The 17,572-nt window shown below is 49.7% G+C and overlaps 1 protein-coding gene across 4 annotated transcripts in view; it reads right to left on the bottom strand.

Annotated features, from left to right (window-relative positions):
• Positions 1-17,572, bottom strand: part of usp34 (ubiquitin specific peptidase 34) — a 43,477-nt gene that overhangs the window by 6,765 nt on the left and 19,140 nt on the right. For 2 of the 4 annotated variants that reach the window (XM_049002354.1, XM_049002355.1), the window contains exons 25-64: positions 16,863-16,989; positions 16,585-16,732; positions 15,807-15,907; positions 15,268-15,477; positions 13,607-13,789; positions 13,254-13,376; positions 12,847-12,930; positions 12,325-12,411; positions 12,025-12,225; positions 11,643-11,725; positions 11,510-11,550; positions 11,022-11,146; positions 9,814-9,966; positions 9,257-9,361; positions 8,918-8,973; positions 8,520-8,824; positions 8,260-8,423; positions 7,013-7,078; positions 6,748-6,894; positions 6,526-6,582; positions 6,356-6,433; positions 5,630-5,724; positions 5,242-5,414; positions 4,998-5,148; positions 4,838-4,916; positions 4,533-4,586; positions 4,351-4,446; positions 4,160-4,224; positions 3,886-3,961; positions 3,678-3,725; positions 3,437-3,502; positions 3,251-3,331; positions 3,081-3,166; positions 2,725-2,893; positions 2,509-2,583; positions 1,820-1,971; positions 1,493-1,646; positions 1,231-1,275; positions 890-994; positions 431-578 (exon numbers count right to left, since the gene is read on the bottom strand). In XM_049002354.1, coding sequence (XP_048858311.1) covers positions 431-578; positions 890-994; positions 1,231-1,275; positions 1,493-1,646; positions 1,820-1,971; positions 2,509-2,583; positions 2,725-2,893; positions 3,081-3,166; positions 3,251-3,331; positions 3,437-3,502; positions 3,678-3,725; positions 3,886-3,961; positions 4,160-4,224; positions 4,351-4,446; positions 4,533-4,586; positions 4,838-4,916; positions 4,998-5,148; positions 5,242-5,414; positions 5,630-5,724; positions 6,356-6,433; positions 6,526-6,582; positions 6,748-6,894; positions 7,013-7,078; positions 8,260-8,423; positions 8,520-8,824; positions 8,918-8,973; positions 9,257-9,361; positions 9,814-9,966; positions 11,022-11,146; positions 11,510-11,550; positions 11,643-11,725; positions 12,025-12,225; positions 12,325-12,411; positions 12,847-12,930; positions 13,254-13,376; positions 13,607-13,789; positions 15,268-15,477; positions 15,807-15,907; positions 16,585-16,732; positions 16,863-16,989 — 4,562 coding nt within the window. The remainder of the gene's footprint in view (positions 1-430; positions 579-889; positions 995-1,230; positions 1,276-1,492; positions 1,647-1,819; positions 1,972-2,508; positions 2,584-2,724; positions 2,894-3,080; positions 3,167-3,250; positions 3,332-3,436; positions 3,503-3,677; positions 3,726-3,885; positions 3,962-4,159; positions 4,225-4,350; positions 4,447-4,532; positions 4,587-4,837; positions 4,917-4,997; positions 5,149-5,241; positions 5,415-5,629; positions 5,725-6,355; positions 6,434-6,525; positions 6,583-6,747; positions 6,895-7,012; positions 7,079-8,259; positions 8,424-8,519; positions 8,825-8,917; positions 8,974-9,256; positions 9,362-9,813; positions 9,967-11,021; positions 11,147-11,509; positions 11,551-11,642; positions 11,726-12,024; positions 12,226-12,324; positions 12,412-12,846; positions 12,931-13,253; positions 13,377-13,606; positions 13,790-15,267; positions 15,478-15,806; positions 15,908-16,584; positions 16,733-16,862; positions 16,990-17,572) is intronic. The other 2 variants (XM_049002356.1, XM_049002357.1) reach the window with 1 other exon arrangement.

The following is a 17,572-nucleotide window of genomic DNA, read 5'->3' as shown; positions in this document are numbered from 1 at the left end:
AGTTGTAGTAAAAACCCGCATAGACAACGGCCCTTAGATAAGACTGCACACCCCAGCTTCACAGCTTTCCCAGTTTGGTAGCTCCCATAGGGGTGCTGATTGATATACAAATCTATACAGCTCAGATACAAAAACTCCCCACCCCTATATAAAAATCCACTGATAGGAAATTAACTTGGATTATGAGACTAGCCTAAGTTTTTGTTCTGGCAGAATTTTTAATCGATTTATTATTCTGTTAATTTCAAAATTGAATTTAATCTTGAAAGTTCTGTATGCTTAAAATTTTTTGTTGTATGAACCGGATTTAAAGAAAAAAAAAGCTTTATAGATCCAGTGATAGGTGCGACATATGTACAGCCTAGCAGATATTTCCTGCCAGATGAGGATGCAGAGGTTTAGGGGTCGGATGGAGTCGGAGGGGGCGTACATGTGCGCACACGGGGGTAGTTGTGGGCCAGCAGGAACCTCTCCACCCAGTTCTCCATGTTCTGCAGCACCCAGCTGTGGGCCAGCTTGTTGCGAGGCGTCTGCACTGCCAGCCAGTCCAGGCACTGCGAGGGGTTGTACTCTATCACCTGGAGGGCACACGGAACCAGATGGGGTCAGAGAAATGGGCGAGGGGGTGGGTGCCACCAAGCAGGGTGCCGAGAAACCCCAGGACCTGCGGGTGTTGGGTCTAGGGAGGGGGCCACGCCATCAGATCGCTATTCCAGTGTTCCTGAATTCTGGTCCATGTTTTTGCTCCCTCCCAGTTGTAAGTAAAAATGTTGACTGTCTGGGAGGGAGCAAAAACATGAACCGTCGGGGTGTCCCCAAGGACCGAACTGAGAAACACTGCTCCAAGCAAATGCACCCCAGACCTATCACGTAGCGCCACGGGGGTTACCTCCCAGATCCTCTGCAGGATGTAGGAGGCGAAGGAGGGCATTCCGGGGGGGCCACCAGCAAACTCCATCAGCATGGTGAGCAGCTTAAAGAATGGGTTGGCAGCCTGGGGAGGGGGGAGCAGAGAAAGACACATTGAAGGGACAGAGGTGGCCAGTAAAATAGATCAACATCCCACAGAACATCTCAGGCCACATGCAGCCCAAAGAAAGTGATCCGGCCTCGATGCCTGCTGCCGATCCCCGGCCACGGCCAGTCCCCGTCTTCACTACACACACGACTCACGGGAAAGCCAGACAGATCCTTAAGTCACACACACCCCTGTAAAGACCCTACACCTACCTCGGGGGTGAGCTTCGCAATGGAAGTGAAGAGCATGGAAACGATCTGCAAGGTAAACAAGCTGTTTTACATGTATGGACAAAAATGGAAGAGGCCCCATTCAGTAAATTAAGGTCAGTCAATAGAGGCACTACTCCTTAGCTGCTGTTGCTGGGCATGAGCATTTAAATGAAGGCCAGCAGTATGAGGCTGGAGTTCCCAGCCCTTTAAACACCCAGCGACAAAATACAAGACAAGTGACTATTAATGGGGAGGAGCCTACATGTTCTGCCAGGCGGTTGTTATAGCGACAGAGGCTGAAGATCAGGTTACAGGTCTGCCGGATGTTGATGCCATCTCGGATGTGCTGGAAGAGGAAGGGGAAGCCCTTTCCGCCGGTCAGTGCCGCCATGTCGTTTTGGGAGAGGGTCAGATGTCTGCCGGCCGGAGCAAAGGTTCACATGATGGGCATGCAGTCAAAATGAGCCATCGAGAGATCAGACACAGACATGAAGCATGGCTGCACTGGGGACATCCACCAAATGCCCTGAGGGCCAAGCTGGTGAACCAGCAGCGGAGAATCTAACAAGGACCATCAGATGGTGCAAACCTCTCAGAGCGAGACTGCTCCACCAGCAGAGCGATCAGCGCGATCATCTTCTCCAAGGCCGCCGGCCGGTACTTCTCCTCCGCCAGGGAGAGAATGTCCTCCTCCTCATCCTCCTCCTCGCCCTCTTCCTCCGAGAGCACCTCGACCTGTGGCTGGGGGAAGACCAGGTTTTGAATGAGGTTCAGCTGAGAGATGAACGTAGAGCCCAGGACACGAGTCTTCTGTGAGAGCTCCATCACTCATGGGAGCGTTTCCCATTGACGGAGCAGTCAAACCCTACTGAAAGTAAACATGCCCATTGTAACTTTAAAATACCGGGGTAGGGCGTTTTTATTCCAGATACATTGATATCTGGATTTATCTAATTCCAGAAAGAAGGATTTTGTTAAATAAACGGTGTTAAATACACTGATACAAATAAAAAAAAAAAATTTAGGCAAGACAATGATTTTGACGGCACTGATTCTACCACCCAATGACAGTGGCAATTGGTCCCGGCGCTCCAGATATTGACTTAAATTGCGCATTACTGAAGAGAAATTGGCTTTAAAAACATTCCTAAAGTTACGAGTAACCCATAACCCAATTTTCTGAGCTAGGGGACAGCTTTTGAAGGTACACACACGTTAAAGCAGTGGGAGGACATGAGAAGCACCGGCACAAGAACAATCCTCGGCAGAAGTACTTACATTCTCAGGCCCCTTAGTGCCCATGTAGAAATGTACCATGATGGTGATGGCTTGCAGGGACAGGAGGAACTGACTCTGTTGAGGGAAACGAAAATAAGTCAGTCTCCTTGTAATGTGGGGTTAAGAGCATCAGGAGGCACGTTTGTGAGAGCTATCAAAGTCAGTTACGTAGCAGCTAATTTAACGTACAGGAACAGGGCAGGGCTGTTAACTAACCTCCTCCTCGCCCATCTTGGCAAACTCGTACAGGAAGGCGAAGTATTCGGTCAGGTGCTTGCTGTGCGGTTTGACGCCATGCTCCATGATGGACAGCAGCGTCTTGACGAAGCGCGTCACGCAGGAGCGGCTGCCGATGTCCTCCACGGGGCCGTCCATGTCATCGGAGCTACGGAGGGGGAGGCACCCGAGGATGAGAGCACTATCGCCAAGCCCCATAGGCGGGCGGCTAAAACACGTCCCCGTGTCACTAACGGAAATGGCGGGTGCCGTTGACATGGACGCCAAGAGCACCGACCATACGATCCATCCTCCGATGGAGAGGAAGACAGACTAGTGAGCAGAGATGAACATACCCATCCTCCATGCCAGGCTGAAGGTACAGGTGGGCATGAACTGGCCGCAGCCTCTGGATGACATGGATGCACAGACGCTGGAACATCTGGGGAGGGTAAGGGCTGTGGTTATCTCCCCGGGTGACCCCACGCAGAAACCCGCACGCAAACGTGCATGTGCGAGGGGTTACCTGCCGCACGATCTGATTGGGACACTTGATAAGGATTTGCATCGGCCACCAGTTGTCGTCCGCCATCCGGTCCAAGAACCACTAAAGACGAAGGGGGGGGGGGGGGGGGACAGGGAGGGTCAGCTCCGCCGGGAGCACAGCCAGTGGGTGGGAACGCGGCAAGTGAGAGAAGTCATGGTGGGTTACCTCACAGGCCGCCTGGCTGTTATTGAACTGCTTGGTGAGAAGCTCAATCCACTGCAGCATTGTGGGCTATCAGAGAAAGAACAGGCCGGTTACAATCCCCCCCATCCTCAAGTGTCCCAGGCTCTTAGTGTGCTTTACAGCAGGAGAGTTACGCAACCAATCCTAGCAAATTCAAAGACATTTGCTTAAGGGTAAGATTACATTTAAACAGAATGGCAGAAAAATATGAGCAGAAAGGTACCTTTTCTTTAGAATGAATGAACGTCTCAAGGACGAAGGACGTACTCAGCTGTAACAGAGCAGCACATCTCAGGCACAGAGCGGGCATGATGTCTCAGACACAGTCAGAGTGGAGCCCTAAAGAACGGCCCTTCGAGATCGTGCATAAAGAACAATACTACAGAGGGGCCCTATACAGAGCCTCACATCCACATGGGCAACCATCTCACCTTGGCCGTCATGAGGGAGACGGCTTTGGGGTCCGGGAGGGTGCTGGGGATGCTGCTACACAGCTGCCACATGAACCTGCGGGGACACCGTAGAGGAAGTGAGAGACGTACGGGGTACGACACCGTAGAGGAAGTGAGAGACGTACGGGGTACGACACCGTAGAGGAGGTGAGAGACGTACAGGGTACGACACCGTAGAGGAAGTGAGAGATGTACGGGGTACAACACCGTAGAGGAAGCGAGCAAATTATAGGGAGCGAAACCGGACACTCACCCAAAGTAGGTGTGCTCAAAAATGTTCTTGTCCTGGAGAAACTGCATGTTGTCATGCCAGATCCACTGGGTGAGGAAGAGAGACACTGAGGGTCAGGTGACTCCAGGTAGGAAACCAGGCTTCAGTTCAGATAGACATGTCTAACCTTTAAGATATCAGTCACACCAGACGCAATGTGAGCTCCACAGTACCTCCAGCAGGTCAGGAGAAACCTCAAATTTGAAGTCCTTCCCATTCTCCTCCTCAGGTTCCACCCGCTTGTAGAACAACATGTAGGCACTGTGGGTCTGAAGGAAGAGACCAGGCGAAATTTTTGTTAAAAAACTAAGAGAAAGGCTCAAGAGTAATATATTCATCAGTCAAGACAACCAACCTTTTCAAAGGAGAAGTCCATAAATTTGTCTGTAACAGAGTCATAGGTCTTCGTCTGAAAGAAATTAGAAGCACTTTTCAAGAGACCGGGTTGGCTTACAAGCATTTTACCCTTTTACCCTTTACAAAACTCAAATATCTGAAGAAGTTCAGGCTTAGCGTTCCTGACAGATTTTCCATGCTACTCCAGATTAGCACACACCTGCTAATTAAGCACGATTACACATCCATCACGTTCCTGACATCCCGTGGAGTTAGCCTGAGTGCTAACAGCGGGCCCCCATCGTGTTTCATCCCCCGTCTTACCGTCATCTCACCCCCGAAGCACTCTGATGCCAGCTGGGCCGAATCAAAGGGCTTCACCTCGGCGTCGTTAAACAGGTACCTGAGGCGGACAGGGACATGGTAAGCCCTCGGGGTCTGAGAGCACAGTCCTCGGGCCCCCCAAAGTGTCACCTGCACATACCATTTGTTGTTCCTGTAAGCATGCGGGTTGACGATATCGCGGATGAAGCTGTAGTAGTGTCCCCCATCGGCTGTGCCTGTATGCACAGTCACCCCGATGAGGTCGTACTCGTAGCTCTCTGCTGCTTTCATCTCCGCCTCCTCCCGAAACCCTGCAGGGAAGGGGGGGGGACCCAATGGTGGTTCTTAATCTGGACCCCCAAAGAAAGGCAGAGTGGAACCAGCCTGCCTGCAGAGACACGTACCCTCCTTTCTGTCGCTCTTGCCCATCAGGAAGTCCTCCGTGTACGGCGTCATGTCGAGCCGCAGCGGGAAGGAGAAGTGCGTGTTCACCTTTTCCTTCATCATGGTCACCATGTTGAACGTGTAGCGCATGGTGTTGAAGCTCAGGATCCGGGGCAGCTTTTTAAAACAAGCCCTTGGGGTGCAGAATCGAGGGTGGGGGGGGGGGATTAGTGTTAGGGACACGATACTCATTGGAGCCAGCAGTTTGGGTAAGTGTGTTCTAGAAACCTACAAACATCTCGAACCACACCAAGATTTACAGAAGGCTGAATACTGACAGACCCCTAAATAATGAGCATGGCCAGATGAGATAAGATATTATTGTCTTCCACCGTGTCCCCAGCTCACCTCTTCTCTGCCCGCACTTTCTTCCCACACTGCGAGCAAGTATACATGTTGTCACCTTCCAGGGTATCCTTGATGGTCACTTCATCCAGAGATTCCTGTGCAAAAACACCACCCACGATAAGCAGTGCCATCCCAAGACTTGCACTACATCAAAATTATTTTGAGAGTCCTACACCCAAAGGTTATACAAACTTGCTCATGGCAGTTTCACTTACACAAAAGTGTTCTGAGGGCAGAATGAAAAATGGTTTGTTCAGAGATAACCAGATTGCAGAGGACAGGAGTTTAACCAGATGTCTTGGTTCTGCCTTCTCCAGTTGCTTGGACCCACCTCCTCTACAATCTGATTGGTTATCTCTCTGAACCAATCATTTTTCCTTCTGCTCTCAGAACATTTTTGTGCAACTCCCACAACTTGCACAACAAACACTTCTCATAAAAAACTTACTGGATTAGGATTTAACAATTACTGCCTACTACAGTGTGGTCTGTGTGTCAAAAAATAATGGTTATGGAGATCTAGTGGAGAATGGAGATCTAGTGGAGAACTACAGCACCATGAATCTGCCACAATTCTTAGTGACTGTCGAACATACATGAAAGTGCACTTGCCTCAATTTCAGCTCATTAATGTTTGAAGATATGATGTCAAGGACCTTAGAGGGCAGATACTTTCATACAAAACTGGCTAAAAGCTGAAGGGGACCAGCTACACGAGAGACTTACGTAAATGTTCTTCATGTCCGCGACCTGGCATCGGACCGTGTAGAACTCTTCTGCAGTCTGGCTCACATGCTCACAGTCCTGAAAAGTAAGATTTACATCTTAGCCTGAAGCTGTATTCCTAATCATCCTGATGTCTCCCAGGCCCAAACACAACAAACCAGATTCCTTACCAGAGACACCACATTATTTGTGATGACCCCACCAAAGAGCGTCTTCACCGTGTTTTTCTGTAAGGGGGGAGGACAAAGATTTTAAGGCAGGCGAGTCCAAAAACACAATCCCAGCCCACTGGCCAGGCACTTATTAATATTAAGCAAGCACCTCCAGCCAATCAGCAAGGAGGCTGGTCTCCGATGACCTGCAGAGATACCTTCACAGAAAGGAAAACCTACCAGGTCCAGAGACATCTCCTCGATCTTGGTGATGAGGTCCGTGAAGAACTCAGTCATGTCCTTTTGCTCACCCGTGTTGAGCGGCTGCTTGTCCATGGTGTAGGTCTTGCAGAACGGACGTGGATTATAAGCCTTTCGCTCGCTCTCCTGTGGGTGGGGGGGGGGGGGGGGGGGTCAAGGAGCCAGTGAAAATGGGGGAGGCAGGAGGCAGACACTCAAACAAGGCAGCAGGGGGCTGCTCTAAGGCACACCGCCAAGCTCTCACCATGAGGTACGTGAACATCTTCTGAAGCTCTAGCAGAGTCGTCTTGTGTTTCATCTCTTCTGCATACTGCAGGGACAAGTGGTAATTAAACAGGAACCACACACACAAATCACAAGGCCCTGGGAGTTAAAACTCAGATAACCTAATTATGGGACTGCTTTGGATAAATGCGATTTCCACACAGAAATCCCAAGTATAAAATCAACAGCGCCCGGTGGCCTGCATCTGCACACTCGCCACATTTCAGTGGTATAACCGACCATAGTTAATCTGTAATCTGTATGGACCCCACCCCACGGTTTGGCATGCTTGTGAACCACGGACTACTTGTAAAGTTTAACCAATAGCGTGAAATACAATTTTACAGCTGAATAATTCCCCAAATCTTGATACTACACAAGTCCATAAAGGGCATGCACTCAGGCCTAGAAATTCATTTCTCAGAATGGGGGAAAATATTAGCTTTTGGTGTTAATGCAAGAAAATAATTTTAAAAACCCTGCAGATTCAACAGCATTAGCCAAGGCATTTCTACTGGAATGTGCTTCCCTCTGTCCCTTGACAAACACTGTTTGCACATCTATTTACAACTTATTTTGTGATCTCAAGAAAATAACTTGTGATCTTGAGAAAACAACTTCAGCTGTGTTGAGATCAGGAGACAAGTCGTGATCTCAACACAAGACAGAAAAAGATATTGACGGATGTCCTCAATGCTCAAACCATGCAGATCTACAGCGACAAGATTCTGACAAAGTTGGTGAGAGTTTCACGTGAACGGAGCATGTTAGAAGCTCCTGGCCTTAAGTGTTATTTCTGTAATGAAAACAAGTTATATTTGTCTACCCCCATTTTTTTGATGATCCAAAAAAAGATCCGATCCGAGACTCGAAACCGCAATACGAACCATAGGTTTTGCGATCCATTGCACCCCTAATATTATTGTTATTAATACTAAACTGCATTATACTGCACACTGCTGTTGATATTCCACTTCAGTAGTTTACCAATACCGTACTAGCGCTGTGGCTATCTGCACACCCACTGCATCACCCACGTGTCCGCTTGTCCTTACGCTGCGCTAACTTGTTCCTTATTGCCCTGTTGTTTGTCTCCTCCCACACAATTGCGGCATCAGAATTTCAAGGTTCTTGTGATCATGTGACGATTAAACTCGGAAGAATAAAACTGAGGCACCAGGGCGTTTCTGCTGAAGGGGGAAGGGAGCAGAGGGACAAAGGGCGCACCTTGGCCGAAAAGACGGCCTGCCGAGCCTCGGGGATCATGTACAGCTGCTGTATGGTGGAGGCCAGGTAGCAGGTGGCACCCAGGTTGGTGAGGCCCACAAAGCGGCACTCCGCTCGCACGTCGTCGTGAGGCCAGTAGTCCCATTTGTATGGGGCGTGCGAGGCTGCGGTGGCAATGAAGCGACAGGGATTGAAGTAAGCAAAACTGGCAGGCCGCTGTCCAGTCACACGCAAACGGTGCATGTTTACAGAAGACCCACCTTGCATGTGCTGGGACATCACCCAATTGTGAAGGAGCCGGTAGTTCTCCACGGAGCCCTTGACCAGCTCCACCAGCAGGTCGTAGGCGGCAGCGCGGGCTGCGTGCGACTTGCACTTGGGTTGCTGCCGGTCCTTCAGGCTGGGCAGCATGAACAGCAAGTTGTAGACGTCCCGCAGGAACTCCTGGCCCTCGCGTGAGAACTTGAACGGAGGCTTGTGCTTGATGACGCTGGCGGCCAGCCGCAAGAGCCCCGTGAGCCCGTCGTCCTCGATGGTCCCATCCTGCTGGTCCAAGATCTCCCGGCTGATGGGGCGGGGCATAGGGGAGTTAAAGGGGAGGTGGGGCCTCCTGAATCCTGGGAGTGGGAATGCGGCCACTCGAAGAAGGGGATCTCACCTGCGAATGCAGTCAGCAAGGTGTCTCGCCAAGGCGTCCAGATCCAGCAGCGTGGTCTAAAGCACACAAAAAGCAAATGGGAAGGAAATGGAGTAAAATCTGGCTAATTCAGAAAGGAGGAATTAAAGGCATATACAAGGGCGGGGCCAAAGGTGCACCGGCCATAGCTGAAAGCTGATCTCCCCCCTCCCCTGTCACTCAGGGATTCAAAACATGTCATTGGCTGCTTATGCTGGCCCCTGAATATGAATTATGGTCCCTCTTATGCAGCCCACCTCAAAGCCTACTGCAATACGGAACAAGAAGTCACGTGATCACCCCTAGCAGACACAGCAGTACCTGGCTGGCATCCTTGACGTGGATGTTGTCTATCAGCTTACAGAGCAGCCAGAAATACTCCTTACACCCCGTCCTCAGAAGAGGTTCCTCCTCATAATCCTCCACCTGGACACACGCAGATACATAGTCATGGTCATCAAGGAACATCAAGTGTGGGGCCTGTGATCACACAGGCTCTGCTGTCTAAGGTGATGAACTCAAATGACATTTACCACACTGGTGAGGCAAGCACAGGACTCCAGGCCCCTCAAGGAACATGATTAAATCGTGATCAAAGACACTGGTCAACATCACTAAACGGGGTTAACACCAAACTACCTGCTTCGGTTTATTATTAAATAGCATGATCTGAATCCGGTATTTAGCAGGGGTGGAAAGCAAGCCTGAAGGAAATAGCTAACAGACAGGGAAGTTCATCACTGATTAGGAGAGCAGGTCCCCTGACAGGCTGAGCGTCTCCACTTTGCCCAGATCTTTTTACTTCAGCCTGGACGGTGATTAGTCAGTGGGAGCGGCAGAGGTCACCCCTGAAGACCCACGGCGAGCTGACCACATACCCGCAGCGGCTTCAGGGCCTGGGCATCGGGCAGGAACTTCAGCAGCGTGGAGGCGGCCAGCAGCAGGAAGGACCTGTTGATGGACTCGCCTCCCTCGAGCCCCGACAGAGAGAGCTTGTAGAGGCCGTTACAGGCCTCGTGCCGCACCGCCGCCTGGCGACCAAATCAACTCATTTAAAGTGAGCTGCCTTACCTACGACGATCATTTAACCATTTAACACTAGAACTACCAATTCTCATACCAATGAATATCAAACTCCATTGACCGCCAAGCAAGACGTACTTCGGCGTAAGCAGCCCTTTGTTTGCGCCAATGTGCCATTAGCGTTAATAACAGCAGCGAAGCTCACACCCGCGACCAAAAAGCCGTAATGTTCCTAAGAGGGTGGCTGCTTAATGACAGCAGCAAATCTAACACCTTCAGCCAAAAAGACGCAATGTTCCTGAGAGAGTGGCTGCTCTGTCCTGTAATCATACAGCTAAGAAGCAGTACGTATTTTATAAAACAATGGATAAATAGATGTAGTTTGTTGGTGATTTCATGTTGGTCGTCGTTTCTGCTTTTTAACAACCGTATAAAGTGATGTTTTTCTTATACAAGTCGGTCCAGGTGAAACGATTAAAATATGTATATTTTATTTGAAATGAACTGTAAAATTCACCGTTTTCGGCTGAAGGGGCTTGCCATTCCGTCTGCATTGTTACTCCAACAATTAAACAAATAAGTGACACATGTAATGTCTTCTCATTATATATCTTTTCGAAATAAGACCGCCCAGACCCAACTGTAGTGGCGGTTAAATTGATCAGTTCTTTTTGTATTTATGGTACAGTAGGGCTTATATTTTATTTCCAGTGTGGGATTATTATTCATTTCACAAGATTAATGAATGGAAAACAATACTTAAATCAATGAGCACAAAAATGTACGACAAGCACGACTATTATGGCTTTTACAGCTTTTTTGGAGTGACAGCAACTGCTGTGAGGATTACCGACTGTCCCATTGTTTTCTTGATGGGTGAGTGGTCTGCTAATGCGATGGCCCATTAGCGGAAGCAAAAGGTGCGATTCACTGAAGCACGTCATAGCTGGTGGCTAAAGCAGGTCGACAAATTCCTGGCTGTTCTAATATTAAAGGAAAGAATGAACGGGCTGATTATTCTGCGGACGGAGTGAATAACGCACAAATCCGCCTGGGGACTCACCTCAGGCACCATCAGTGTGAGCTTCTTCAGCCAGTCATGCAAGTGCTCGCTGTCCGCCAAGCTGGACTTCACCAGCGAACTGCAGTGGGCCCAGCTCACCAGCAGCCACATGGAGTAGTGCGTCACTGTGGGGAGGGGGGAGGGGGCAGCGCATCAACACACAGGAGAGACTGCATGCATTTCTCAAGAAATGGATGCGGTTTGACTCAAGAGGAATAGTAAGCCCACGTTCTCATTTTAGCTCGCAAATTACCGTTTACCGTCTTTTCACAATATGGCTTCCCTCAGCTGCTAAAGCCATGATAAACAATTTGTGTACTGGGTAACGGTATACCCTCCAGTGCTCTATACTGAACTACAGCGCCCCCTGCTGGCAGGTGTGTGTATTCACAACCAGGACCAGCTTATTTCATACAAAGCAGACGGTTACCTTCCATGCTTCTCGAAATGTTTCTAATGTACTGAGGGCTCCTGAAACCTGCACTCACCTTCATGCCGAGATCTGTGATCAGACTGAGCCTTCAAAACCCTGAAAAAGATACCGCCACTGTGAGCTTCGGTAGGAGACTACATCACATAAACAACGAAGCAGTAAGAGAGTTTAATATAAAGCTTGCTGACCTGTGTGCCAGATTATCGTACGTGTAGGCCACATTTATTAACCTCTGGATCAGGCTGGTTCCCTGGACAAGTCCCAGGAAGACCTAGAAGCAAAAGCAGCTGCGTTACCATAGAGCACCGCGTTTGCGGGAAATTATTCAAAAAAGAGGGAAATGATTTAGTTGAGTGGGGAAAATATCAAAGGAGCTGATAAAATAAAGCACATGCCGGGTATGAAAAAAGAATTTAATATATGCTGACTAGAGGAAAAGAGTAAATAAGGGGCAGAGAAAATAAAGGAAGAGTGAGATATAAAAGCGGAAAGTGCTGACGACTCCCACACACAGCAGTTAAGCGGAATAAGAGAGCACAGGAAAGCAGTAATCAGAGGGCGGGACTCCACCTCGGTCAGCCGTGGGATGTGCAGCCCTTTCCCATGATCCCCGGCCGCCTTGCGCGACTTGCCGGGCCACGCCCTCTTCCGCTGGCTGTCTGCGAGGCCAGACCAGGCGAACACGTCGTGGTAGGCCAGGTCCAGGTCCGCCGGGTCCACAGCGAACTGGCAGATGAGCTTCAGAAGGCAGGCCAGGCAGTCCAGCAGCCACTGTGGACACGGCAAATTATTCACGCCCTGAATATAAACCGTGCGAGGCTAGGAGGGCGGAGCCTGTCCGCTTACGGTGGGGGGGCCACGGCCACTCACCACCGTCCAGGTCTCCTGCTCTTTGGGTTCAAGGATGCCGGAGTTGAAAATCTCCAGAAGCAGCTGAAGTCCACCAGAAGACACAAACTACAGGACAGGAGGGGGGAGGAGGACAGTGTAAAAGCCCCCGCCATTAAATTCACACAAGAGGCAGATCATACTGTTATAATCCTGTCAAGCTTAGTAGAGCTGGCTCTGGTACAGAAAACACCCATCTGTACTTATCCCCAAAGCACTCATCCTGGACAGGCTCCCAATAACTGGGCATGTGCACCGGCGGCTCAATTTTTCCACCAACCCGAGCACCGGGCCTACAATCCCGACTTCCACCAAGCCTGCTACTCTGCTTCACTCATATGCCATTTCCAGCCCATTATTCAGATGCTTTTGCAGTTACTGGGAAGCGACTGACACACAGGCAGCAGTCTGCAGCACTGATTGGGCTGAAAAGGTTGGGCGGGGGGGGGGGGGGGACAGCACAGTGAGCAGCAAATCTTTTTATTTTGGACCAAAGACGCCCACCTTGCAGCTCCAGGAGTTCTTGCTGTTCTCTATCTGGTCTTCGCTGGAGTCGTCCGAATCGGGGTACAGGTCGCTGTAGCTGCCCTGCAGTTCAAAGAGCACAAACGCACGGGCGTCTGAAGAGGAAACATGAAGCACAGGGTTTCATCCCCACAGTGATTTACTGCCCTGGCCTCCGACCGAGCCTGAAATTTACAGCAGTCAGGCCAGGGCCCGAGATGAGGCCATCCCGCTTGGCTTTCACTTAACGACGGTTTAAAATTAACGACGTGCTGCCTGTAGAATTTATGCAGCTCCAGTGTCCTTCAAAGCGACTTGCTCTCCTGCCTGCAGACAGCGCCGATTCCGTATAAAACGCAGACGTTTCCGAGAGTTTGCCAACGACGGGCCTGCAGAAGCCGCGTTACCGTGGACTCCCGACGGATACGGCGGTTGGGCTTCCCCAGAGCCTCGATGATCTCCAGGGCGTACAGCAGCTTGTGGGGGCTCTTAATCCTCAGCAGATCCTTCCAGCAGAGACCCTCGGCCCCCTGAAGGAAGTGTAGAGAACAGAGATTTGACAGCAGCTTTAGCGAGGAGAGGGGCAGACTTTAAAAGCCGATTTTAAAGCCAGATCCAGAATCTAAATGTCAGCCCGAGTCCCAGGAGAGACTGTGCGGAAGAATCTCTGGGAAAGGTTCTCAAAAATTTACTGGTGTACCATAATGAGATGTACCAATTTAGGGGGAAAACTTTTAATGGACAGGTAGTGAGCGGTTACCATGACGACAGGGCCAGGAGACAACGCAGAGGGATGGGAAAGGATGGGAGGACTGACCGTCTCCTCTGAGATGTTCTGGAAGGCCAGCAGCATGTTGGGGCAGGTGGGCAGCAGCATGAGGAGCTCCCACACGCGCCGGGACAGGTTCTCCGCGTGGAGGTGTAGCTCCTCGCAGCGGGCGCCCTGAATGCACATGGGGCGGGTCAGAGCCAGAGGAGCCAGGCCAGGGACAGCACCTAGCCCACACTGAGAGCGGTACAGGCGCTGCGTGAAGACAGCAGACTCACGACTTTGACCCAAATCATTACTGAATGTCAGGCACGGAGGAAAATTCCACATCTCAGTGCCATTAGCTTTAAAAGTTAAGCGCAGCTGTATAATCCATCTATACATCATTTCCACTAACGCAGAGCTGCTGCTGGTTCTTACCTGGTGCCTTGTGAGAACCAGCCTGCTTTTACACCGATTTCAAAAAAAGAACGGAACAGAAATGTTATCTAGGCGGAAATGAAAAGTATTTCATTTTTTTTTTATTATTGTGCCGAACCGAAAAAAGGTTCCCAGAGTATGACTCATATGACCCCAGACTCTGTTGCCAGTATCCACTTTTGTCTGCTTAAAGGCCCCATCCGAATGTGTGTGTGTGTGAGTTTATTCTTTATTCTTACTTGTTTTACCGCTGTCCTTTTTTAGGGATCGCGCAATAAAAGAGTGTTAACTAAACTTTGCAGTCCGCTTCATCATCTCTCATTTTTCACAGAATAAAAACATGTATAATTCACATAAATGATGCAGCGTTACAAGTGTTTTAGTGCAAGTTAATATCTTACGTTAAATATCTTATTTTCAGAAAAATACAATCCAAACAGTTTTAAGCTATTTTATGACGTTTTCTCTCCGTAAAGACTCCCATAACTGTATGTGTTAGTTTGTCACTTGCTGTTTTAGTGCTGACATTTTAAGGACCGTGCAGTAATGCTAAAAACTATGCCTCATGATTTCTTCAACACTCAAACTCCATAATATTTTAATTAATTCGACCTGCAGCATATTTACACTTTATTATTAAGTCAGGCCAGCAGATCGATCTGTTTTGATTATTGCGCTAATAAACTGATAAGCTTCACTGCCAGTACTGTCGTTATTAGACTATCGGTTAGGGGCTGAATATCCCGGGTATACGCAAGGTTTGGACGCCATATCCTGTTCTACATTCGCGGACGGTACAGTGCTACATTCTGAGCCCAGCTTTCTGTGGTGCTGTGCTGGATTGGTACAAGAGCACCACGTGGGTGGAAACGAGGCTCTAGTCATGGGCTTCTTGGATACTTTGGTGCTGCTAGCATTTACGGGCTCTAGGCTACCAGCGGCCAAAATTGTGTGAACACAAAGCATTTTTGGCAGCACTCTTTAAAACTTGCTGCAGGAGCATTGGCAGTAATGTTTATCAACAAAATACACACTGGACAATTAAGGACCTGAAGTAACTAGAATACAGTTGTACTCTATAAACTGGATTTCCACAATTTTGGCCTCTAGTGCAGGCTTCATTATAAACAAAGTCTAGTCACGAATGTGTAAACATCACAAACAAGGGGTGACATAATTAAGTGTAACCACGGTGACCTGGCCCAAGGGGGGGGGGGGGACCCCGGACACACCTGGGCGCTCTCCAAGGCCCGCTCGGTGCTGGGGGGCTTGAAGCAGGCCAGCATCTCCAGCAGGTCGAAGAGCATGGTGAGGTGGGGCTCCTGGAGCAGCAGCAGCATGGGGATGTTCTCTTTCTGGGGGGGCGGGAGGCAGGAGGCCGGCAGCTGTACCCCCTCGCCTTTGCGCTCGCGCCGTGGTGCGCCCAGTGACACGAACACCATCTGCGAGACCGAGCACAGATTTCCAGTTACCTGACCAGACTAATTACAGTTCCCTAAAATTCTACCAGCTGCAGTTTTTGATACAATATTTTGGAATGGGTGGGGTAGAGACTGACTAATAAAATTTTACTAAAGCACAGCTCATTCCCACTCGAACCCTGACAGGAAACAGACCTGTCTAAAAGTAGTAGGGCTCAGCCTTGTGTTTCGCATATTTCACTGCATGCAGTGACAACGTCGCCCGAGGCTGTCGGCCTTCCTGCCTGCACGACTCTCCATCAGCTCGGTATCACAGTATGAAATGCTACATGGCATGCGTGGGAGGCTACCTGCATGTCTTTGAAGCCCAGCTCGTGAAGCGTTTTCTCGTCGTAGTCCGTGGTCAGCTCGTGGCCCGAGGAGATCATCCGGACCGGCCCCATCAGGCCACCTGCGGCAGAACCCGACACATTGCTGATTTAGCAGCTCTCCAGAGCCACGAGGGGGCAGCTGGGTTGCAAAGGGGCAGAAAATTTACGGAAACATTCCAGAAACTTTCCATTCCGTAGGGAGTTAAGCTGGGGAATTTTGGAAATATTCCAAGTTGGAAACTTTCCAGGGGAATTAACCAGAATATATGAGACTTAATGGGAAAATTCACAGAATTTTGCAACCCTATTCCTCAGACAATTAATCTTTATCACATATAAGGAGGGCAGACACATCATGGTGGGAGCTAGTGGGGTCAGCCCTGCCCATCCTTCAGGTCTCCCTACATAAAGAAAGGCACTAATCTAAAGTTACTCAGTATATCACCCAGCACAGTGTGATTTAAAATTATGACATTAAGAGCAGAGGAGGTCCTGGCATTTCAGGAAGATGCTGGGATACCAGTGAAGGGCATCAGGAACAAACCGGAGAACCTATCGGCCCTCAGCTAGGCCTCAGGCCATCACTCTAAGAAGTAAAGTAAAGCAACTCCATAACGACTGCATGGAACCTGCTCTGGGGGATGATCACTGCATGCTTCTGCTCAGCAAATCCATCCACCCTGACAAACCCAGCATAGACAGGTGGCAGAATCCACGGCGTGCCCATGGGAGAGGAAGGCGCACCCCCTTCTCTGACCTGGGAAGTCTCCTTGCCGGCTGCTCTGGCCGAACTCCTGCAGCTGCGCCTGCTGGTTCATCTGCTCCTTCTGCAGGTTCTCGTACCAGTGCGTCACCTCTGCCCGCAAGTCCGCCACCTGATCGCTGGGGTACATCTCGATTGTCATCTGCCCACAGGGATCAGGAGGGGGAGACAGACGAAGCAAGAGATGGGGACAGACGTGAACCTTCAGGCACTCGTGAAAGAATTCTAAAAGACCCATCTTTGAGCATCATGGCTGCTCTCGTCACCGCTACCTTGTCAGGGAGGCCTGCGGGCTGACACACGATCCTCAGTGGCAGAGACTGCTTGTCGCTCAGGGCCTTCAGATGGCTGCTGATGCCCGTCCCCTCGATCTGCCACTGCCGCAGATGATAGGCAAACCTGCGAGCAAATAAGACGCCGGGGTTTGGCACCTGCATCGCGAAGTGAGCCAATGATACGCTGGGATTTGGCTTGGGACATGCGAAGGCCATAGGCCTGCATGGACCCTAAAGCCATTACTCATAGCGGCTCTTTCAGCTGGGAATGTTTACATTTACCGATAACCACTTATGCAGCAGAATATGTACAACATAGGCAGTCAAAAAAGCCATGATTTACAGCCATTTTTCGCCACTCAAATTCAGATTCATGTTGCATTCTTCTGACCCATTAACCCTTGCAGTTCTGACCTCTGCAACGATGATTCCCAAACGCAGATCCAAGTGCATCACAGATTGCTGAACCCCGTAACCATACTGTGCTTTTCTTCTCACTGTAACCTGACCTCTTTACACTTGCTAATTGGTTTTGACAAATTTTGGTGTGTGTAGGAATGTGAAAATTGATTTTTATAAACTTTTGGCTGAAGTGCCAAAAAAAAGTCAAACACCACAAAAAGCTGTCAAAACTCTATTGACTGATAAAACCAAGGCTGTTAGTGCCTGATCATCTAGTGCAATGTTTCCTAAACCGGTCCTCAGGA

The sequence above is a fragment of the Brienomyrus brachyistius genome, unplaced genomic scaffold (assembly GCF_023856365.1).
Source record: "Brienomyrus brachyistius isolate T26 unplaced genomic scaffold, BBRACH_0.4 scaffold67, whole genome shotgun sequence".
NCBI lineage: Eukaryota > Metazoa > Chordata > Actinopteri > Osteoglossiformes > Mormyridae > Brienomyrus > Brienomyrus brachyistius.
Note: the sequence above shows the minus strand (reverse complement) of the source record. Positions and strands in the feature narration are given on the sequence as shown.